Source organism: Abramis brama, assembly GCF_963993115.1.
Source record: "Abramis brama genome assembly, chromosome: 7".
NCBI classification, from domain to species: Eukaryota; Metazoa; Chordata; class Actinopteri; order Cypriniformes; family Leuciscidae; genus Abramis; species Abramis brama.
In genome coordinates this window covers 2083179-2108134 of record NC_139969.1, presented here as the reverse complement: position 1 = coordinate 2108134, position 24956 = coordinate 2083179, and the positions used below count along the sequence as shown (strand labels likewise).

Below are 24956 nucleotides of genomic sequence, written 5' to 3'. Positions count from 1 at the left end.
AAATAGCGGTTAATGGCGAGAAGTTTCTTGCTATTATTGCTGTGACTGTTACATTTTCATGATGTACGTAATATACTCAGTGTGTATCTGCACTATAAAGTATATGGACTCACTCATCTGTGATCTGATGTTTTCTCTCCTTTTTTGCATCCTCTTCATTCGTTCTTCTGCTCTCTCTTCCTCTGCTCTTCTTCTCTCTTTCATCTCCTGTAAAATCTTTCTGTCTATTTCAAAATGGCAGCCGTTGTTTTGTGCCACTGTCTCCTCAATCTTCTCCAGCAGCTCCTTGATCTGAGTGTCGTCACTCCTGTTGTGATTGTTGAGAACATGAAACCTGTTCCCACATTTGTCCAGCAGCCACTGGAGATCCGGCCCTTCACTCTCAATGTGCTGCTCTATAGATGTGTCTAACAGAGAGTCTCCACCAGTGAACAGCACTATAGTGTGACTCCAGACTCTCTCACTGAGAAGATCCAGATGCTCCTGCAATGCTTCTCTCTCAGTCTCTTCAAATCTAGTGTCCACACGTATGATCAGTAGTACAGCGTGTGGTCCTGGAGGACACAGAGACACACTGAGCAAAATCTCCTGTTTCAGTAACTCAGGACTGAACTCTACAGAGTTATTCCACCACCATCCTGGAGCTTCAATGACAGTGATGTGTCTGTCTGCTACTTCTCCATGTCTCTTCACACACTGAGCAGATTTCTTCAAGTCAAACTCCTCTCTGCCCAGGATGGTGTTTCCAGCTGAACTCTTACCAACTTCTCTACATCCCATCAACACAATCCTGAGCTCTGAGAGATGTTGGGCGTCACCTGCAACAAATACAGAACAAACACACTTCTTAAGGTGGGTGACATCTTAAATCTTCTTAAATAATTTCTCTTTGAGAAAAAGGGGTTCCTGAAATAATGTTCACCTTATCTGTATGGGTGTCAAACTACACATTATTGATTAAAAATTACATCTAAGTGTATCTCACATTAATTAAACTCTGAAATCAGAGTTGAACAAAGGTTATCAGGTTACAAAGGTTGAACAGATGGAGAATAATTATGAAGAAAAGAAAATAGCTTAATTTCAATGATCTGCAGACAAAACAACAGATCACACCGATTAAGCAAGACTAAATTCCAAATAGCTTCAGAATAATATTTTCAGAAAGTTTTTTTTTATTTATTTAAATAATTAGGCTAAATTAATGAATTAATTTCATAGCTAAGACTATGTAACATTCTCACACAGTTCAACTCTCAGTAGGAAGATCAAAGACTAACAAAACCCCTTCAAAGGATACTATATTAAATCTAATCAGTAAATGGATGCCCTCATGTTCACCTTGAATGCCCAATACAGTATAGTTCACCTTAGTTTTTTATGTGATGTTATGTAAGGAAGTAGGATCAGCAGATCTAAAACATATTCTTAAATTTGTAATCCTACAGTCCCCTCTTTGAGAGTTGTAAAAAACTCTCACAAAATACAAATTTAGACACTTAAAAGTTCATTCTTGTAACTTGTGATCGTTACAGGCACATAGCAAGTTCATTCTTGTAACGTGTGATAGTTACAGGCACATAGCATGTTCTGTGTTGATTTTCTGTAATTGCATGCTGACACAGAAACACATATGCAATTAGGGTCCGTGAAGTCCTTACGAGTAATAGTCTTTTCTGGTTGAAACTGTTATTTCCTTGTGCTGGACGTGGTTGACACATTTGATACTAACAGGTTTCCGAACCATGAAAAGTTATCTTCAGTCATCTGTTGTAATTTTGTTGAAAGATCAAGAATGTCTTGTTGTATTTTGTTCAAGTTCTCTGATGGATGACTGAAGTTCCCGTAGGTGAGTCTCTGCGTTGTGTATTTTTCTTTTTCTTTTGCGATAGTTCGTACAGCAGTGGGTCTAGTTGTCTTCTTGAGGTTGTGGCTTCATATGCAGGTGAGACGGTCGTTGCATATGGATCCCAGGAACAGCCATCAAATGGTATCTGCACAGAGGAAGAAAGAAAACAAAAGACGACAGAGCAGTATTTGTTCAAATACTAGGGTTGTATTGTTTTCAGAGTCTGCTGTTGTTGTTTCATTCTTTCCCTAATTCTTAATTGATTTGACCCCTATGGACCAGTGAGGTGGGGATAAGAGGGGGAATGAGGAAATCTTCACCACAAGGTTTTGTCCCCGAGGCCTGTTGCACTTCAGTTTCTTTCCTGGGCTCCTCAACTGGTCTGTGTGTCCTATTCTGTCCCTGTAGGTGGCGTACACACTGTACAGTGTGTGAGAAAATTGGCACATTTCCATTCTCCAGTAAAACATCAGTCATAATAGACATCATAATAGAGGATGGTGGTCTGACTGGAATATTTCTGTGGTATAACATTTCAGGCTGTGAGTTTACTCACAGGGTTCCCCAAGGGAAAGCTGAGACAGTCACTTTCCTTTTGTTCTATTAAACAAAAATCAGTCTTTCATCTTTGTTGTTGTTTCTGGGGAAATTAAGCACTCACAACCCAAATGGTTAACACCTTATCAAGTTGCCCCATGAGTTTAATGACGAGGGGAGGGGCTGCTTCAGAGTAGCAAGCAAACTGAGTAGAAGCTGAGTAACATTGTTAACTTCTCTAAAGTTCTTTTTGTTTTTTCTACACTCCTTTCCCCAATGTCCATGCTTACCACAGTAATAACAGCTGCCCTCTCTCTTAGGACATTTGCGTTTCTTTTGCTTCTCTGAGTTGACCTTAAAAGAAACTGCTGCAATTCTTACTCTCTCTTTAACATCAGAATCTCTTTCCCAAATAGCTAAACATTCTAGGTTACTTCTGAGAGTTCTGTTAGCCCACGTAATATCAAGGAATGGCAAGGCTGTTCTGTACTCAGCTACAAGACCATCTGCCCAAATTCGGATTAGAGCTCCTTTGTCTGCTAGCACACTTTCGGAATCATCCACTATTCCACTGTAAGTTACGGCTGCCTGACAGAACCTCTCAGTATATTCACTCACAGTTTCTTCTTTCTTTTGTACACAGCTAGTAACTCTAGACCAATTTATTTTTGGTCCTAAGATATTATTTAGGATTTTCAAAACACCTTCTCTCAAATCGCCTTTACTGGCATGTTGTAGTTCAGACGTAACAGCAGACTCAAAACTGTTGAATTCAGATTCAGTTAGAATTTGTGATACCAGCTGTGTAACTTCTGCCAACGACATGTCATAGAAACGCATTTTACTGATCAATGCTCTTCTAAATTCAGAAAAATTTGTGCAGACTGATGGCAGACTTTCAACAAGTCTCTCAATATCTTTAGGACCTAAAGATGTTTTGACTGCTTGTATGGGGGTTGCAGATGGAACTGGATAAACCCCTTTTTCCCTTTTCTGAGCCTTTTGTCTTGCTCCATACACTTCAACTGCATTTACATTGACATTGTCCTCTATTCTGCCAAAAGACTGTAAATCAGGATAGCTTTCATCTGACTGTTGGTTTTCTAAATCACATTTTGATGAGGCCGTATGGCCCCCCTTTTGCTTGAGAGAGGACACTTGAGTTTGCAATTGTTTGTTCTGTTCTTTTAACTTAGCAATACACTGAGCTTGTTCTTGTGCAATGGATAAGCTAAAGTCTCTGTGACAACAGATAATGGCTTTCACATTGTTCTTGCGAATACTTTCTACTAGTATCTTTTTACTATCTTCAATTGACCATACTTTGTCTGGATGAATGCCAAATTTCTTTGTCAAATTCAATTTGACAGACTCGGTCACTATGGAGTCCATGCATTCTCCTAACAAAGACTTGAATTCACTGTCTGTCCATAAAGGTGTAGCTAGTCCAGCTTTCTCAGTTGTGGGAATCAGCCTAGCATTCCTTCTAACCATTTTGTGAGTTACTTTGTTACCACACAAACAAACACTAAAACTTCTCTGATCAACAGAGGGTACACGTTAACACAGATCAACCCAGAGCAAAGGATAACACAAATTACTAGCACTTTACGCTAATCTTCCCTGCCTGAAAAAACAGAGGATAAATTTCATCTCTAAAAGACAACTTTAGAGGATAACTTAGTTAACAAAACCCTGCAGCTGTTTGTTAACTACTTCTCTGTTGGCGCAGAGGAAAACAAATTTGTACTGGTCTGCATCGGTTCTTTGAATAGAGTGAAACTCACCGAATCGTTAGTTGTACAGAAAAATTTCGTCTGGAACTCAATCAGAAAAGTTTCGCTCTGGATTCCAAAACATGCAGTCTGGAAAGCAGATCTTTGTTGAGCTTTCTGTTTCAATCTGGATTCAGGTGAAGAAGCTGGAACTCTATCCGGGTCACGGCACCAAATTGTTTGGAACTTTTTCCTTCTTCAAAGCAGACCAGGAGACTTTGGGATCGCGTTCAAACAGAAGTTCTTCTTTATTGAGCGTGGCTGCGGTTCGTCCAACAAAATCTAAAGTACATAACTTTTCATGGTGTCTTATAGGCAATTCAGTGGGCTGTCCTTAAAGGTGCTGACCTTACACACAGCCTTAGGGATGAAGACAATAGGAGCAATTACCCCCAACTGAGATAATGGTACCCTCCAAATTGTATAAACAACACATGGTCACGAGAGCTAAGACTATGTAACATTCACACACAGTTCAACTCTCAGTAGGAAGATCAAAGACTAACAAAACCCCTTCAAAGGATACTATATTAAATCTAATCAGTAAATGGATGCCCTCATGTTCACCTTGAATGCCCAATACAGTATAGTTCACCTTAGTTTTTTATGTGATGTTATGTAAGGAAGTAGGATCAGCAGATCTAAAACATATTCTTAAATTTGTAATCCTACAGTGGGAAACCGCGGCATGGCCAATCCAAAGCTATTATAAGATAAGTAATATTGGTCGACTTATATCTAGTAGTGGCCATACCTCTACTGAAGTAAACGTTACTTTAAATTCAAGTGTATGTGAAACCATGGGGGCTATACCAAAGTATCTTTGATTGTGTAAGCGTGAATGCGACCGATCTCAGGTATATAGCCAATTACCTCTGTTTAGTGACCGAAGCTGGCGAGCTTGTGATCGTGAGACCCGCGTTAAACAAGGCGTGAGGACCTCTAAGCGACATAGCTTCCTAATATGAACGGGTAAAATATAAGTAAAGAGTTAAAAGGAATAAGCAAACATTCGCTCACATTTAATGATGTTCGGATATATCATTAAAACCTTTTTCATTTATGGAGTTAGATGAAATAACGAGGTAATACATATGAGAAAATGTATTTCATTTAATCTTGTGTTGTGTAAAAAGAAAGACAGAAACACGCAGAGACCTTCAACCGTTCTATCGGATACCGCCATTGGACCGATCTAGACGGGCTTACAACTGTATTACATTTATTTACATTAATTTACTAGATGGAAAGAAAGCCAAAAAAGAAAAGTTTTGACTGCTTATATTTATAAAAGAACTCTCACTTCCTGGCGCTTCAGAACAGCAACAAACATGAGGCGTGCCTATAGGTGTAAAGCTGATTTTTAAGATTATATTCAAAAAGAGATGTTTGCAGTTTTCTTTTCTTTTTCTTTTGTATTGTTTTCTATGGATTAGGTAAAGGGATTTCCGTTATCAGAAGCACACATGAAGAACAGGATTGTTGAAGAAATTAATGTGCTTATCTTCCTTAAGTAACAGATTTTAGGGGCCGTCACTGTGAGCTGCTTTGAACCCATCTATTGGGAATGCCTCTACAAATAGCGGTTAATGATGAGAAGTTTCTTGCTATTATTGCTGTGAGTGTTACATTTTCATGATGTACGTAATATACTCAGTGTGTATCTGCACTATAAAGTATCTGGACTCACTCATCTGTGATCTGATGTTTTCTCTCCTTTTTTGCATCCTCTTCATTCGTTCTTCTGCTCTCTCTTCCTCTGCTCTTCTTCTCTCTTTCATCTCCTGTAAAATCTTTCTGTCTATTTCAAAATGGCAGCCGTTGTTTTGTGCCACTGTCTCCTCAATCTTCTCCAGCAGCTCCTTGATCTGAGTGTCGTCTCTCCTGTTGTGATTGTTGAGAACATGAAACCTGTTCCCACATTTGTCCAGCAGCCACTGGAGATCCGGCCCTTCACTCTCAATGTGCTGCTCTATAGATGTGTCTAACAGAGAGTCTCCATGAGTGAACAGCACTATAGTGTGACTCCAGACTCTCTCACTGAGAAGATCCAGATGCTCCTGCAATGCTTTTCTCTTATTCTCTTTAAATCTACTGTCCACACGTATGATCAGTAGTACAGCGTGTGGTCCTGGAGGACACAGAGACACACTGAGCAAAATCTCCTCTTTCAGTAACTCAGGACTGAACTCTACAAAGAAATTACTCCATCCTGGAGCTTCAATGACAGTGATGTGTCTGTCTGTTACTTCTCCATGTCTCTTCACACACTGAGCAGATTTCTTCAAGTCAAACTCCTCTCTGCCCAGGATGGTGTTTCCAGCTGAACTCTTACCAGCTCTTCTATATCCCATCAACACAATCCTGAGCTCTGAGAGATGTTGGGCGTCACCTGCAACAAATACAGAACAAACACACTTCTTAAGGTGGGTGACATCTTAAATCTTCTAAAAATAATCTTTCTTTGTGAAAAAGGAGTTACTGAAATTAAATTGTTCCTTTAAAGTTTAAACCAATGAATAAATCTCTCTCTTGTGCGTGTTCTCACCACGGAAAGCATTATCAATGCACTGGTGGCTATTAGCACCAGGAAATTCTTGACTGTATTACATTCACTAGATGGAAAGAAAGCCAAAAAAGACCATTTTTGACTACTTACATTTATAAAAGACTTTATGAAGAAAAAAAAAACAGCCTAAATTGGCATAAACAGATCCAAAATCTTATCTGTACTGACCAATATGAAAGCAGTAAAAGTGTTTCTCAAAAACTGTGAACATGTTGACATTTCTTCTTTTATACATACAGCTTCTAATCTTACAAATGTCAATTTTACATGACATATTTTTGCCTTAGTTGGAGCTCTAAATAAAATATAGATCCTCCAGCAGTCTAGTAGTTTTTACTTGTAATGTACAAGTGTTTTGACGGGACTCACTCCCTGGTGCTTCAGAACAGCGACAAACATGAGACGTGTCTATAGGTGTAAAGCTGATGTTTAAGATTATATTCAAGACAAGATGTTTGCAGTTTCTTTTTCTTTTCTTTTTTTGTATTTTTTCTTTTCTTCTGTTGATTAGGTAAAGGGATTTCCGTTATCAAAACTCAGGGCTAAATTGCTATTTGTTGCAAAAAATAACGTTTTCAGTAATTCTATCTCCTTTAAAAATATGAAACATATAAAAGGCAAACTAAATTAATGAATAAATCTCTTTCTTGCGCGTGCACGCACACTCCTGGTACAAGCGTAATTGCACAGCCACGCACTTTAAAATACATGGCTGTATTCTGCAAATTAACCTAAAACGCAATCCATGACAAGCCATATGTATAGGAAACGACTATATGGAGAACAAAGCAAGCCCTAACTGTCTTAAAATGTATTTAGCTGTATAGACCAATATGAAAGTGAAATCAGTAGCAATGTCTCACAGAAACAGTAGGCTAAACACGTCGAGTTTGATTAAAAGTCATATTTACTATGAATTAACAAGGAAAAGATGATACATTTTTTAAATAATAAATGCTTACTTAAGTCCATTTTAATTCACACTGTCGAGTTCCAGAGTAAATGTAGGTTTACCAGCACTCTAGTAGCCTAGTGTTTATCTTATCTTATCTTTGACTGGACTTACATACAGGTGCTTCAGAACAGTGGCACACATGAGCGGGTCTAGCTGTAGGTGTACGTGTAGGGTGCAAAGGTGATGTTCAAGATTATTTTACACATGCACAAAAATATGATGTCAGCAAAATTTTCAAAAGTGCTAATCTTTAAATTCAGATATTTTAAAAGGTGGGTTCACCTGGCAAACTTAAACCTATAAACTACTCTTAATCCCACAATGAACAGATATCATAGTAAAAAAGTAAATATTTACAGTCGCATTAAAAGATTATTTAGTCTCCCTGCAGTCGATAATTATATACATTAAAAGTCATATTTTCATATTTAATCTCCTCGTGCCCCTCAGGAACCTGACGATCAGGTCGTGCTTACCCAAGGATTTTCCATCTACTGCACCGAAACATACACTTTGAGCGTGGAGGGAGACCGCCTTCACTCCAACCCATCTTGCAGGAAGGAAAGCACAGTACCGACCGAACATCTTCGGGCGTCTTCTCGGTGAGAAAAACTCCACACAACAGGTTCCACTTCAGAGCGTAAGCGTGCCTCGTAGAGGGCGCTCTCGCAGAAGTGATGGTGACTACGACTGCTTGTAGTAGATCACCTAAGTCCTTCGGTTCGCATCCAGAGACCAGACATGGAGTTTCCAGAGGTCTGGACACAAGTGCCATATGGTGCCCTGAGAAAGCAGGTCCTTCCTCAGAGGAATGCAGCAGGGAGGGGCTGTCGTGAAGAGCATGAGTTCTGGGGCAACTAGCAACTAACAAGACCTGCTCCTCGTCCTCCCTGACTTTGCACAGTGTCTGTGCGAGAAGGCTCACTGGGGGGAACGTATACTTGCGCAGGCCCCGGGGCCACCTGTGTGTCAGTGCATCCTTGCCGAGGGGCCCCTCGGTCAGGGAATAAAACAACTGGCAGTAGGACGAGTCCGGAGGGGCAAACAGGTCTACCTGAGCGGCTCTGAAGTGGTCCCATATCAGCTGGACCACCTGGGGATGGAGTCGCCACTCTCCCTGCGCCACAGGCTGTCGTGAGAGCTCGTCGGCGGCATGATTGAGCAGGCCGGGAATATAAGTGGCACGAAGCAACCTCAGATGCTTCTGACTTCATAGGAGGAGGTGGCGGGCGAGTTGCAACATGCAACGGGAGCGTAGACCACCTTGATGGTTGATGTATGCAACGGTCGCAGTGTTGTCCGTACAGACCAGTATATGCTTGCCGAGCAGCGGCATTTTGAGGCATCTCAAAGCAAGGTGTACTGCTAGCAACTCGAGGCAGTTGATGTGCCAATGCAGTTGGGGGCCCGTCCAGATCCCTGCTACTGCATGCCCGTTGTATGTGGCCCCCCAGCCGGTGTTGGAGGCATCTGTGGAGACCACAGCATACCTGGACACTTGTTCTAGGGCAGGGGTACCCAACCCTGCTCCTGCCAATCGACTGTCCTGCACAGTTCATCTCCAACCCTAATCAAACACACCTGCCTTTAATTTTCAAGTGATCCTGAAGACGTTAATTGGTTGCTTCAGGTGAGTTTGATTAGGATTGGAGATGTGAGGCATGCCGTCTGTTGGACTGAGTCTAGCTCCATACCAATAATAAAGATCCTCTGCACGGGGGCGAGTTTGCTCTTTTCCCAGTTGACCCGAAGACCCAACTGGCTGATATGTTGGAGCAACAATTCCCTGTGGTTGCACAACTGCTCCCGAGACTGACCTAGTATCAGCCAGTCGTCGAGATAGTTGAGGACACGAACACCACGCTCTCTCATGGGATCAATGGCCATCTCCGCGACCTTCGTAAATACGCAGGGCAACAGGGCCAGCCCGAAAGGGTAGGACATTGTACTGATACGCTTGACCCTCGAACGCAAAGTGCAGGAATGGCCTGTGTCGCGGCAGGATGGAGACATGAAAGTACGCGTCCTTCAGGTTGGTCGCTGCGAACCAATCTCAGAGATTGATGCATTCGAAAATGCGTTTCTGCGTAAACATCTTGAACGGAAGGTTGTGAAGGGCCCGATTCAAGACTCGCAGGTCCAAGATTGGCCGTAACCCACCACCTTTCTTGGGTACAATGAAGTACGGGCTGTAGCCGGTCTTCATATAGGCTGGAGGAACTGTCACAGGGACGGTTTTTCTTACGCTTGCCACCTGGCTTGGCAGCATCTGAGACAGGCTGGGTGGCCTGCCTAAGGGCGGCTCCACGCTGAGGGGCTGTGCGTGGTTGGAGGCTGGTTGGAGCCTGCTGCGGTGGCCTAGTGGGAGCAGAGGCAACGAGCAGGCGGAGGATCTGCCACCGGCGGAGGGGTGGAGGCAGCAGTGGGCCGCCGAGGCAGGATATGCCAGATGACCTCCTTCTGCACCTGGGCTGGAGAGAACTGTTGGACGCAGTTTTCCACCGCGTCGCCGAACAGCCCAGCCTGGGAAATGAGGGAGTCCAGGAAGCGAACCTTGTCCGCATTCCTCATATCGGCCAGGTTGAGCCAGATATGGTGCTCCTGGACCACTAAGGTCGCAACGCTCGTGTCCCTGAAGGGCGAGGTCGGTTGTGGTGCGGAGCTCACCTATGAGCGCACAGTCTGGGCTACTCTTGTGCGTGTCCATGAGTGCCTTGGCCTGGTGGACCAGGCTTTGTAAGCCTTGCCCATGAGAACAGACGAGAACTCAAAGGCTTTAGATGGGAGACAAGGATCCCCCTTCCAAGAGGTAGCAGTCGTCGGACACAGGTGCATCACGACAGAACGCTCCACTGGAGGGACAGCCTCGTAACCCTTCACCGCTCCTCCATTGAGGGTAGTGAGGGGGGAGGAGCTACTCAGGCAGTTTCTGGCAGAGAAAGGTGCCGTCCACGACCTGGTAAGCTCTTCATGCACTTCGGGAAAGAAAGGCACTGGGGTGGCGGGCTGAGAACCAGCCTGGCCCACCCCGAGAAACCAATCATCCAACCGAGACGGTTCGGGACACAGTGGAGGATTCTACGCGAGCCTGACTGCCTTGGCGACCTGTTTCAGCATAGCTGACATCTCTGGACTCTCCCCGGAGGGGGTAACGCTCCGAGTCATCATCTCCAGAGCTCAGCTCACCCTCCAATGTTGCAATCGACATCCTGTCCTCTGGAGGGGCCCCAAATTAAAAGGCTGGTCGTCCATTACAGAGGGACCAGCGCGCTCAACGGGGAGCTCCGCCGGCTGCGGTGTGGTAGAGGACTGAGGGGCCCACAGGGATTGGTTACCGAGTGGGGAAGCCGTCACTATGATCCTCAGATCACCCATCCCACACAACGCCTTAGAACGGCGCATGGTAATGGGGACTCCACCTTCACGCATGAAGGCGAGTCTCGATCTTAGCACCGCGATAGTCATGTTCCCACAATGGGAACATGAACTATCCACAAAAGCTGCTTCAGCGTGCTGAATGCCCAAACACGTGATACAACTATTGTGACCGTCAGATGGGGACAGGGAATGACCGCATCCAGAAACGCACGGGTGGAATGACATCTTGAAAAAGACACAAACTCACCTGTGTTGCTCTTTCAGGAAATGGGACTCACACAAGTGCCGGAACACACAGGGGAATGATCGTGGCAACACTGACAGGTGGATCACCAACACACTCGCTCATTGAATTTTATATCAACATTCTTCAGAGACATAGACGTGAAGACCGATCGGCTCAGAAGCGAAAGACAAGTGGGGCGTGCACCCGCTTCCTTGTTTATACCCGCACTACGGGGCGGAGCGCGAGATGCAAATCTCTCACGCCAATGTGCATTGGCTCGTTTTATCTATTTTCGAAGATGACAGGCTCACTAAGCGTGATCCCAATCAGTACGGTACGTCCAACTACGTCGAACGTGACCGAACTGAAAGGGAACTCAATTATACTAAAATAACACTGGCTGTCTGGCTCACGTTGATTTTTCTTTAAAGCTGCTTTGAAGCAATTTTATTCCATAAAGCAATAAATAAATAAACTTGACAAAAACAGAGAATGAGCCTATTTTAATGTTTTAATTTTTATTTATTTTAATTTTTAAAGAAGTATTTTATGTATTTCTTATTCTAAACAAATGATAAGAATATAAAGCTAGAATTTTCCTTTTTGTATATTCAGTCGCTGAAACTTCTCAACTAATGAGGATGTTAATGAGTATGTTAAACATTACTGTTAATGTGTCAACATTAAATACAGTCTGAAGTCCTTAAAAACAAGTGGACAAAAACATTCAAAAGTAAAGAATGATTAAACTTTATTGGACATGATCAGTCATACAAAGACCCAATATAACCGACCCATCTACAATCAAGAAACATCAGACTGAGGCTCATCCTGTAAATAAATACTGTGTTCCTGAATGGACTTTCACCCACTAGTTCAATTAAGTGCTGAATGTATCTAAGGAAACCTTGGCACAAAAGAAAAGAAGTTCCCAAAGACTTCTGGTCTACAATCACACTGCTAGACCAAAAGCTGAACGCAGGAACTACTCCAACATGGAAACTGATTGATTTGATATAATTAGCTTTTTTCAAATAATAATCTAAAAGACCATTTCAGTCCAAACTCAGTGACAAAAATATGTACAGTAATTACTTCTGTAGGGCTGAATAACCACGAATCAGTTGCATACACATCAAGTCATTTTTCCCTGTATAATGGAGTTAAATGTAAAGCTCTAAAACATTATGAGGTGCTTTTTTGGCAAGATTTTTTAATCGCAACCCAGATCGACTGATGCAAAATCCGATACACAAAAATAAAGATACATTTGTTACATCTCAGTCAGTCATGGGTGAGTAATTCACTTGCTGTTAACAGTCAGTGTAAATATAAGCCCTCCAAAGTCAGCTATTAAACACAGAAGCTCCTGAAGACAAACGTTCTTTCTGTAACAGTTACGTACTGTCAGTGTTACGGTCAAGTGCAATATTATGTGCCAATCGAATCTTCTAACTACGTGTAGAAGATGACTTCTGGGATCTGGCCGTCCTCTACGGACGTGCCGTTGTTGTTGCCCGCGGCGTAGCAGAACGTGAAGCAGGTTTTGGTGCCGGTGCCGGACGACTCGTGCGTGACCTTCCTCATGCCTTTAGTGCCGTAGTGCGAATCCGGACCCTTCGAGAGGAGAGAGAGGAACGTTACAAACACAGACAGATTCACTGCACATCAAGCTGATCTTCAGAACTCGTTTTATAAGTCATGAAAAAGTCCATATTTAATAAATGTACATTAGCAGTGCCATTTTAAAAGTGCCTAATGTAGTATTGTTTTCTCCTACAACTGGTTTACATGCATTCAAGGTCAAAAAACACTAATTTTCTTCATAATCTCCATTGCAGCATCAGCTCTTTTCTGTGTCTGAAACGGTTAGTTCGAAAATTCAGTCTCTCTAAACCCCGCCTCTCTGAGAGCTGCTCTGCTCTGATTGGTCAGATGGCCCAGTCTGCTGTGATTGGTCGAAATAAAACGCTCATTATCATATCTGAATCTCAGCTCTTGATACTCAGTGATACGAACAGTAACGATGGCGTGAGTTTTAACCGTATTAATCTCATCAAAGTGGATTTGCTTTGTCAGCAGAAAACAGCGTCTTCTCCACATGAACAACACAAACTCTTCCCGTCTCAGATACACTATAGTGTTTGAGGGCGGAGCTAAGAGACGCTGTTCAGCCAATCAAGACCAGAGGCTGGCATTATGCTAATTAGTTACAAACCTACACAGGTTCAGCAGGAAGTGAGACTGAATTACTGACGACTCGTTTCAGGCAAGAAGGAAATGGAAAGAAAAGGGAACCAGAATAACAAATGTCTTGGTGTGGATGAAATCAGACTGTTAGTTTAAGCAGATTAACTGATAAACACACAACCTCACCTTTAATGTAGCACAGGCTGTGTAATTAACATTGGGCAGAACCTCCACCGGTTCCTTGAACATGACCCTGAACGTGTTGGCCGACCCGTCACAGCTGAAGCCGGTGTCGTTCTGACCCAGGACCGTGTTGCTGTCTGTGTGGATGATCTGAAAGAAACTCAGTCAATCAGGATCTGTGAAGCACACAAGCACTTACAAGCAGCATTTACTCTTAGAATAGTTCTGTTAATGATCAAGTGGGTATTTTTGGAGTTAAAATACTTTCCCACCATAAACTAGTTATTCTGGTAACTCGAACAGTAGATAAGGCCACTGGAAACTCTAAGATCATGGGTTCGGTTTACAGGGAATACATGCACTGATAAAACGTAAACCCTGAATGACCCTGAAGTCTCATTTAAGAGTGAGCCAAAGGCAATAATGTAGATCTATAAAAGTTTGACTTTCTTAACAATGTAACACTTTCAAACACTGTTTGTTAGAGCGGCCTGACGTCAACATCTGGTGCAACCAATGACGTGCAAAACTATCTGTTACGATCAACTGAACAGCACTGTTACTATCAGTTAACCAAAACTAAATTCATGATAAAGGTTTTTTATACATTTCTCATTTTTAGTTTAACTTGTAATAAAATAAATATAACTAAAACTGAAATAATAATTAATATTTACCTTTTTTAAACAAAATAAAATGTATTTAAAAATATATTTTTAAAATATAATATATATATATATATTGTGATGGCCTGTTGGTCTGGCCTGTTTCCTTGTGTCTGGTTTGTTCTGTGTTGCAGGGGGCGTGGCTATTGCTTGTCAGTGAGATTGGGGACACCTGGGCCCAGGTGTTTCACGCCTTCATAAACCTACCACTCTCTTTGTTCCAGTACAGCCCTTCTCTCCTGTGCACTAATTGCTTTGTTCATGCAACACGCAACAGTATACGTTCCATTCATCCAAACATGCACCTCATTCTACTGACCTTACTGATTTTCACACTTCATGGTTGTATAATGTTATGTTAGTTGTTGTATCTGTGTTTTTGTTTAGTTAATAAATGTCATTTTTGTGGTTTAAAACTGCGTCCTTCTATTTTTGTCATGGCTTTAGAGCCAGGTCATGACTATATATATATATAGTGGACCTAATTCAAATTATTAATAAAATCTTTATTAATTACAGAAATTACAAGTTTGGAAACAGTTTATAAACTGAAATCAAATATTTTAAAAAAACTTTTTAAAACATTTCTCCTTTTCATTTAGTTTATCTTCTACTAAAATAAATAAAACTAAAATAATACATTTTTCTAAAAATAAATAAAATACATTTAAAAATATAATGTACTGACAAAAACACAAAATTACAACACATTTGATTTTATACATATTTATATTAATTAATAGAAACTATAATTACATCTCAATGATCCTAAAATAACAGTGAAATGACAAGTTTGGAAACACTATTAACTGGAATAAAATATTAAAGAAATGAAACATTTCTCATTTTCCTTTAGTTTAACTTCTACTGAAATAATAAAACTGAAATGCCAATTAATATTTATTCAAATAAAATACATTTTTAAATATTGTTAATATATATAAAATATAAAAAAAAATGGTGTAAAAAACACAAAATTACAACAAATATATGAATGACACTTTAAATGAACTTGCATTGATGAGAAAACACGATCTGTTGGACAGACGTACCTGTATGTTGACCTGATAGTCTGTAGGCCCGTGTATGGATCCATAAAGCCCGAAACCCACAATAAATATCCTGCGATTTACAGAGAACCTGCAAACACGGTCATTGAGTTAGTGCACTTCACACGGGCGGTGACTGTAGCCACGGCGTTTCCATTACAGATTTGCACAAAACTTTTGCGATATTTTCTAAATGTCGATATAAAACCATTGCGAAATGACGGCGATTCCATTAACCAATGTTATACGGCTAAAACACAGTTCTTTCCTCTCCCGATAAATCATTCCAGAAATCATGGCAACAGATGGCGGTAGGTTTATGTATATCCCAGCCACCGCACTGGCCATTATTATTAATGGAAGGAGACGTATGTGTGTTATCCAAGCATTAATAGCAAGGAAAGACCCTTATACTGTGAGCGGCACATATGAGGAGTTTCTCCCTCATTTCTGCTTCAAGCTCTTGATAAATTGTGGCATTTCTTTGTGGTTTAGAATCCAGTATTATCGTGATACTTTTGTCTTTAATGAGTTTAATAAAGAACTCTGTCTCTTCTTCTGTCCAAACACACCGCGTCATCGACGTCATGTGACTGTAAATGCGCAAAAACTGTTTCCATTGCAGTTTTGCGAAAATATTCCTTTTTCGAATAGCCTGAAAAAACCCCTCATGCGAGCGGAAAAAGTTTTTTGCGACATATAGGAGTTTTTGCAAAATCGAACCTTAGCAGGGAGTTTGATTGACAGGCGATCTGACCAATCAATATCCACCATCCGCCATTTTTTTAGTAGATTAACGTTGGAGGATTTGAACTTGAAAAACGTAGTGTACTGACGTCTTTCCACGGTTAAAACAACATTCCTTCTGATGTTCATTCATGTTTATTTGATGCTATAGGAAGAGATGATCGGTTCACGAGCAGCTTTAACTGAGCGATCTGTCAGACACATTTAAGAGCCACAAAACCGTATTCATTGTTTACATTTCTTTTAAAAAATGACCAAATTTGAAAGGTGAGACTTTGTTTCATATCAAAAGTACCCTGGTCTGTCCTGTCTCAGTGTGTTGTCAGTGTCCTCTCTGCTCCGCGATGTGTGTTTCACTGTGTGAGAACATGATGTAGAGTGAGAGCGGCGTGGCTTGTCGGACAGAGCAACAGTAACTAAAGGGGGCGGGTCTTTGCGAACGGTCGTGTTTCCATTGGGAGTATTTTCAATTTGCGCAATTTGAAGTGTAATGGAAACGCGGCTCGTGAGAATGTCTCTTCCGCTCACCGGATGCGGTCGCTGGTCCCGCTGTAGCCCCAGCGGCTCTCCACCTGCCCGAAGCGCGTGATGCTGCACTCCTTCCCCCGCAGACAGCAGCGCGGCCGGTCGATGAACTCCACGCGGGGTTTAGGGTTCACCGTGAAGTGCAGGAAGAGACTCACCACCTCTCGGTCCGTCAGGATGGCTGACTGAGCAGGACCTGAGTGAAACACACACACGCTCACAGGGTTCGTACCGATACTGTAAAATGAAATTCAAGGACTTTTCAAGCACTACTTTTTTGGTTTTCAAGGACTTCAATCAGACATCTCACTTATCAAACAATATCTTTATCATCTTTCAAATTCTAAAAAAGGTAAATAGATAAACTAAAATAATTAAAAAAAATGCTACAAATAAAGTGCAGCGGATGCAATGACTGTGGTAACTTTATTTAAAAAGGATTCTATGACAAATATATTGTTTTTCTTATTCAAACTGATTTCCCCCCTCATGAATATATGATTGACCTGAAAAATGAAATCTGTATCATATACCTGGATATTTATGAGCAATATCACACTCATGGCCATGCGAAATGCCTCTATATCTATATCAGCCGGGCTGCAGTGTTTGAGCGAAAAGATTGTTTTATCAATAAAATTAAACACTAATTTCACATATTTTGTCTTTCAATAATTCAAGTGCTTTTCAAGTACCTTTTCATAAATACGGCTGTTTTCAAGGGTTTTCCAGGACTTAAATAAAAAAAATAAAAACTGTCTTTACCCCTATAAACCCTAAAGCCATCAAAACCTGATACAAAAGAAAGCGAGAACGGATGGAGACCTGCGGCGAACTCCTCGATCGTCATGAGAGGGAAGCGGATGAGACTGAGGGCTTTTCCCAGCACACGTCTCTTGTTCTCCGGCGTGGGCTGAAGCTGCTGTCGATGCGTTTCGGCCTCCGCCCAGCGAACCGCCGCTACGAACAAACGCACCTCTCGCACGCCCAGAGTATCTCTCTCCAACACCGCAAACAGTGTGTCTGAGAGAGAGAGAGAGAGAGAGAGAGAGAGAGAGAGAGAGTGACATCTGTGAGGATGCTGACACAAGTTGTATTTCAGTTGTTGACACCAATTCCAATACTACAGTAAAGCTAATGTGCTACTGAACAAACTCCATTTAACATGTACAATAATACCATAAAAAAGTTAAAAAGTGAAATATTATAATTCAAAATGGCGGTTTTCTATTGGAATATATGTTAAAAATGTAATTTATTCCTGTGATCAAAGCAGTATTTTCAGCATCTTCAGTGTCACATGATCCTTCAGAAATCATTCAAATACTGATTTGCTGCTCTCGTTATTATCAGTTGAAAACAGTCGTGCTGCTTCATATTTGTGTGGAAACCAAATATATTCAGGATTCTTCGATGTATAGAGTTCAAAAGAACAGGAGTTTGCAATAGAAATCTTTTGTAACATTATAAATATCATTATGTTTGATCATTTAATGCATCCTTGCTGAATAAAAGTAGAAAAAAATTAAATTCATAATAAAACTTTTAAACGGTAGAGTATATCATTTTAAAATAATAGCGCGTGGCCTTTATTTATCAGTGAAGTAATAGAAAACATTGCTTGAAGAAGTTTTTCAAGTCAACACTAACAAGTTTAAGAACAAAAAAATAATTATGACCAATGCAACTAAAAAAAACAATAGGATTAAGTCAAATAAATACATAAAACGACTTAAATTTTTGGCATGATAATGATAATATTGATTAGCGGTGGTAATCTTTAGGCACTTCGCAATCCAATCCGATTCTGGGAGTCACAATCCGATCCCAATCCTATCTTATTAATTATTACAATTCTTCATATTGGTGGAGTTATGAGATTTGACTGACGGTTTGAGGAGCCAATGGAGTCACTAGGTTTAGTCACAAGCTCTTTTAACTGCTTTTCATTGCTTGAATATTTGTAAAACCCACAGACAGAGGTAAAGGATGGCCAATAGCATTGATTTTTTAAAATAAAACTAAATATAGAGATTCACGGTTTCTGCCTGAAAGCGATATATTCTGTTTTGTAGCATTTAATTAAATTAAGTTATTTTATTTTTTGCCATGTGATAATTTTCCACACAGTGGTTGAGAAACACCTTTGTAATTCGCTTCAACATTTTTTATCGTTATGGAAGACTATTTAATGGATGGTTCGGGGGGTTTTGTGTTTCTGTGTGGAATTAAAAGTAAGCAGAGTATATAATAATGCCATAAAAACTAAACTTACAATCGATTCTGAAACTTTCAGAATGCGTTGGAGAATCATTGTTTTCCTCCCACCCCTAATATTGATATTGATTCAGTCCTGTTGTGGTTTGACTGAGCAGCAGGCCTGTACTGTGGTGCATTGTGGGCTTGAATCCATGATACAGTACCCAGATCAATATCTGTGAATCCTTCCGCAGCCAGAGCGTCTCCTGTGTTCTTGTCGATGTTCTCCAGGCACAGACTGGCCAGCTGAGGCTCATCGAAGAGTCTCGCCTTGACACAAACAACACAATCAGAATCAGAACCACAGGAGCTTGGAGTGGAAACATCACACACACACACACACACACACACACACAGGGTTTGAAATTAACACCTGCCAAATGAGTGTTAAAATCAACAGTGGCGGGTAACGCTGTTAAATCACGAGCCAATTTGGCATGTTACTTGTCTTATGTTTACTCACTTTGCTGGGGAAGTCTGTGTAATGCCTGGTTCAGATTACACGATTTTAGCCCGATTTTGGCACGATCCGTTTGACGTACGGTGTCGTGGGGATTCGTAAATGACAAAGGGCGTCAGGACGCAAGATTCAATTGTTTCATCTCGTATAGTGTGTCATAGTGGACAACAACCAACGCCGGGTCTGCGATGCTTCACGACATCACCATAAAAAGATTAGCATGTTAAAAAAAACATTTTCAGTCCTCCACAACGGTTCCGTCAAGAGTGAGTGAGTGAATGAGTGTGTATGTGTGTGTGCGCGAGTGAGTGTGTGTATGTGCGCGATGAAGTGAGTGAGTAAGTGAGTGTGTGTGTGTGTGTATGCATGCGTGAGTGAGTGTGTGTGTGCGTGAGTGAGTGAGTGAGTGAGAGTGTATGTGCGCGAGTGAGTAAGTGTGTGTGTGTGTGTGAGTAAGTGAGCGAGTGTGTGAGTGTGTATGCATGCGCGAGTGAGTGTGTGTGTGCGAGTGTGTGTGAGTGAGTGAGTGAGTGAGTGAGTGCGTGTGCGTGAGTGCGAGTGCGTGAGTGAGTGAGTGTATGTGCGCGAGTAAGTGAGTGAGTGAGTGAGTGTGTGTGTGTATGCGTGCTCGAGTGAGTGTGTGTGTGCGTGAGTGAGTGAGTGCGAGTGCGTGAGTGAGTGAGTTTATGTGCACGAGTGAGTAAGTGTGTGTGTGTGTGTGTGCGTGTGTGTGAGTGAGTAAGTGAGTGAGTAAGTGAGTGAGTGAGTGTGTGTGTGTGTGCGTGAGTGAGTGAGTGAGAGTGTATGTGCGTGAGTGTGTGTGAGTGAGTAAGTGAGTGTGTGTGTGCGTGAGTGAGTGCGAGTGCGTGAGTGAGTGCGAGTGCGTGAGTGAGTGAGAGTATGTGCGCGAGTAAGTGAGTGAGTAAGTGAGTGAGTGAGTGTGTGTGTGCGTGAGTGAGTGCGAGTGAGTGAGAGTGTATGTGCGCGAGTGAGTAAGTGTGTGTGTGTGTGTGTGTGCACGCGAGTAAGCGAGAGTGAGTATGTGTGTGCGCGTGTGTGTGTGTATATATGTGTGCGAGTGAATATGTGTGTGTGTGTGTGAGACGGCATGCGATGACTGGTCGGAAAGCAATGTGTAGTCTGACATGTTTCTTGTCCACTACACGACAAGATTTTAGACAAAAAAATCATGTAATCTGAACCAGGCATAAATCAAATCTGCACAGATTTAGCGCAAATACTCGTGAGTCGTCATGATATATTAAATACAGTGTATTGTGCAGAATCTGCTCATATCTGCTTACTTGAACACACACGTCACTACACAACAAATACCGGCACTCTTGTTCATTTGCATTGAAGAAATAGCGGAGATTAAAAAAAACATTTGGTTAAAAGAAAAGATAGTTATTTAGATTTTTAGAGATTTTCCATCATCCTGCATTTTCAGCAGAGCCTGGCTGATCCTGAGACCACAGGTTTGCTTTGTTCTGTGTGGTGTTTGATGTTCTGTATTGATCTGTCCTCCTAAAACACATTTTTGGTGAAAAGCATGAGGATGAAAGAGGAAGGGAGGACACGCTGGATAACAGGATTTTGTTTGAATAAGAAATGAATGTATGAAATCCAAATGTTATAATAAATAAATATATAAGCTGTGACGTAGTTAATCTGGTTAATTACTTCTTTTTTTCTTTTGGCTGGTAGAAGTTCTGAATGGCCGGTAACTTAGTAGCCAAATTGGCCGGTGAGTGAAAAAGATAATTTCAAACCCTAGACACACACACACACACACACACCTGTGTAAGCAGCATGAAGGCGTTGTCCGCCCGCAGGTTCTTCTTGAGGAACTCCACACAGTGAGCCTCCAGGGCCGGGACGGCGTATTTCTTGGCGGTGTAGAGAGTCGTCATCACCGTCTCCGGGCCGATCTGCACTTCATCCGAGTACAGGAACCTGGAGAGAAGCTCAACGTCACATCTTTCTGGAAAATGCACTGCCGTTGAAAAGTTTTGGGATCGGTGCGATTTTTTATGTTTCTAAAAGAAGTCTCTTCTGCTCACCAAGGCTGCATTTATTTGATTCAAAATACAAAAAGTACAGTAATGTTGTGAAATATTATTAGAATTTAAAATAACTGTTTTCTATGTGAATATACAGTAAAATGTAATTTATTCCTGTGATCAAAGCTGAATTTTCAGCATCATTACTCCAGTCTTCAGTGTCACATGATCCTTCAGAAATCACTATAATATGATGATCAAAAAACATTTGTTATTATCATCAATGTTGAAAACAATTCTTTGATGAATAGAAAGTTTACAAAACAGCATTTATTTGAAATAGAATCTTTTGTAATATTATAATTACATTTTAAAATATATTAAAATAGAAAACAGTTGTTTTAAACTGTAATAATATTTTTTGTTGTTGTTGTTGTTGTTGTATTTTTAATTAAATAAATGCTGCCTTGGTGAGCAGAAGAGACTTCTTTTAAAGGTATTAAAAATCGAACTGATCCCGAACTTTTGAACAACAGCACATATACATGCATATGAAGAAACCGGATCATACTTGAGCAACGAGAGGAACGCAGCAGCTTCTACATCCGGAAGCTCGATCTCTGTGGACGTGGTGGCCATGCCTCCATTAAACATGGCATCAAATACTGCACTGCCAGCGGCCAGAACAAACCTGGAATGGTCATATTATAATTAATACATTTATAATACTGTACATATTTTTAATTAATGTGTGATGGGTAGGTTTAGGGTGTGTTTGTGTCAAGTTTGTGTGTGTGTGTGTGTGTGTGTGTTCATGTTTTTCTATCCCGGTGGGGACTTCAACCTGAATGCACACAGACTCATGGGGACTCGTGTCACAGTGGGGACCTAAACTGAGGTCCCTGTGGGTAAACAAGCTTATAAATCACACAGAATGAGTTTTTTTGGAAATGTAAAAATGCAGAAAGTTTTCTGTGATGGGTAGGTTTAAGGGTCGGGTTAGTGTGTGTGTGTGTGTGTGTGTGTGTGTGTGTGTGATGGGTAGGTTTAGGGGTCAGGTTAGTGTAAGGAGATAGAATATACAGTTTGTACTGTATAAAAAACATTAAGTCTATGGAGAGTCCCCACAAAGACAGTAAACCAGACAAGTGCGTGTGTGTGTGTGTGTGTGTGTGTGAGATGGCGGGTAGGTTTAAGGGTCAGCTTAGTGTGTGTGATGGGTAGGTTTAGGGGTCAGGTTAGTGTGTGTGTGTGTGTGTGTGTGTGTGTGTGAGATGGGTAGGTTTAGGGGTCGGGTTAGTGTGTGTGTGTGTGTGTGTGATGGGTAGGTTTAGGGGTCAGGTTAGTTTGTGTGTGTGTGTGTGTGATGGGTAGGTTCCCACCAAGATAGCGAACCAAACTGTGTGTGTGTGTGTGTGTGTGTGTGAGAGAGAGAGAGAGAGAGAGAGAGAGAGAGAGAATGATGCCAGAACTTTCATTTTCAGTAGTTTGATGGAATAATAATGTCATCATCGGTTTAGTTAATCACCTGTGTGCTGGTATCCGCTGGACTCCCATTCCTTTACCCACTAGAAAGTGAACATCACTCAGTACTTCATTATTGAACAAGAACGCAAATCTCTCTTTAACGGTGCTTTTCGTCGCCTGCCAGTTATAAACGGGCTCCCGGTACACGAGCACGGCAGCAGCGGACAGAGACGAGTGTGTGGCCGGTGTCATCGCTGCGTTAGACGGGCTTCCGGTCATGTTCGAGGCGGGCAGAGCCAGCGGGCCCATCACCGCAGCGGCAGCCGGGACAGAGTTCATCAGATTCGGCGGAGGTCCAGACGCGACACCGGGGCTTTCCAATCCCGTGGGCCCCGTTTGAGGGTTTGAGCGTCTCGTTACGCCATGAGAGCCTCCACCGCCTCCGACGGATCCTCCGTGACTCGCAGCCAAGGCGTAAGGACTGTTGCTCGGTTGGCTGTTACCCAAAGGTCCGTGTCCGGAGAAATTTAAACACGGAACCCGACCACTATTGTCTCCGGTAGCCATCTTACACTAAAGCGCGCACCCGTTGAATGAGTAAACAAATCACGCGCAATGTCAGTATCCTGTCATTACTGGCGCACAACATCCGGTCTTAAAGTGATAGTTTACCCAAAAAAATTTTAAATTATGTCATCATTTACTCACCCTCAAGTTTTTCTAAACCTGTGAGGTTCTTTGTTCCCAGAAGAATATATTTTGAAGAATGTTGGTAGCCACACGGTTTCTTGTCCCCCTTGCCTTCTATATCTATGGAGTATATGACTATGGAGTACTAAGTCAGTAGGGAATAGCAACAAAAACGTTCTTCTAAATATCTGCTTTTGTGTTCAACAGAACAAAGAAACTCATACAGGTTTTAAACAACATGAGTGTGAGTAAATGATGACACAATTTTCATTTTAGGATGACCTATCTCTTTAAGAGCACTATATAAAATTGTACATGCAAATAAGACGAGGCATTACGTTCAATCTGTGGAGTGAAGAAAGGATGAGAGGGGCAAAATGTAGATGCAGGGTTAGGGTTAATATAATGCTTTAAAATATGGACACAATTTAAGTTCATTTTTAGAGTGTTAGAGAAAACCGACAGAAAAAAAATATTTCATCCAAATTTTCATCCATATTCTGATTTCTGAATATTCTGATATTCCGATTTCATCAAATTTAATATCAACACAACATGTTCAGTTTGAATTTCACACGCATTTAGTGAACTGAGGAATTTGACTCATCATAGCCTATAGGTGCTTTTGGGTTTGTAAAAAAATGTTGTGGAATATGTTCGTTTGATAATATATGTTAATAAATCACGTGTTTTTAATTGAGATACAGGATCGTTTTTGATGAATCAGGGATGGCCCACTTTACCTGAAAAGAAATTTGCCTGGAGTGCATGATCTCAAAGAGTTTTTTGGTCTATATCTCGTGCAAATAACACATTATATCAACTGTATTCAAATTGATATATTTATCTGGACATTAAAGTTAACAGAAGTAATAAATAAAAGAAAAGAAAAAAAACATCTAGGTATCTAAATTACACGTTTAACAAAAAGTGGCCCACTTTACCTTAATTCGCCCTACGCTATTCCAAACATAACCATTAGTTCCTATATGTATAAACCCCAATCTTCCATTTTTGGTAGGCCTATAATTAAAGAATTTGACGACATTTTTAACGTATCTTTGCACGTCTTAACTTCTCTTGCGTGTAATACCTGCATAAACACTGTATTATTTAATGCAAAAAGAAAAGAAAAAAATATGTTTTTTTCTGTTGTATATCCACTTGATCTTGTTTATCTACTGATTGCCGCTTTTGTGTCCATGTATTTATGCAAATTACAAAATACAAAGGCTATTAAACACGATGTCAGATTAAAACTCTCGGGACTCGCATGGAAAAGCTGCAGTATGGCAAGCCGTTTTCACATTACGCTGATAAGCACACTTGTAAAATGATCGATGGAATCTTAATTACATTTTTTTGGAAAAACAAATCCCATGTTTTGAAAAAGTCAGTGATACTAAATTCTCAACAAAAGGGTGGCATA

General features: G+C 41.2%; 2 protein-coding genes across 2 annotated transcripts in view; both read right to left on the bottom strand.

The window, feature by feature from the left end:
• LOC311086436 (uncharacterized protein) overlaps positions 1–7788 on the bottom strand; it is a 157208-nt gene extending 149420 nt beyond the window's left edge. The window contains exons 1-3 of the mRNA XM_084119320.1: positions 7693–7788; positions 5852–6553; positions 114–818 (exon numbers count right to left, since the gene is read on the bottom strand). Coding sequence (XP_083975446.1) covers positions 114–818; positions 5852–6553; positions 7693–7702 — 1417 coding nt within the window. The 5' untranslated portion in view covers positions 7703–7788. The remainder of the gene's footprint in view (positions 1–113; positions 819–5851; positions 6554–7692) is intronic.
• Positions 7789–12023: 4235 nt separating this feature from the next.
• Positions 12024–23465, bottom strand: btbd2b (BTB (POZ) domain containing 2b). The gene is made up of 9 exons (XM_084119319.1): positions 22899–23465; positions 21942–22061; positions 21167–21323; positions 19072–19177; positions 17474–17671; positions 16652–16844; positions 15380–15467; positions 13666–13812; positions 12024–12906 (listed from the first exon to the last, which is right to left on the bottom strand). The coding sequence occupies exons 1-9, from the start codon at positions 23402–23404 to the stop codon at positions 12745–12747; spliced, it is 1677 nt and encodes a 558-aa protein (XP_083975445.1). The 5' UTR covers positions 23405–23465; the 3' UTR covers positions 12024–12744.
• Between the last annotated feature and the right edge of the window lie 1491 nt (positions 23466–24956).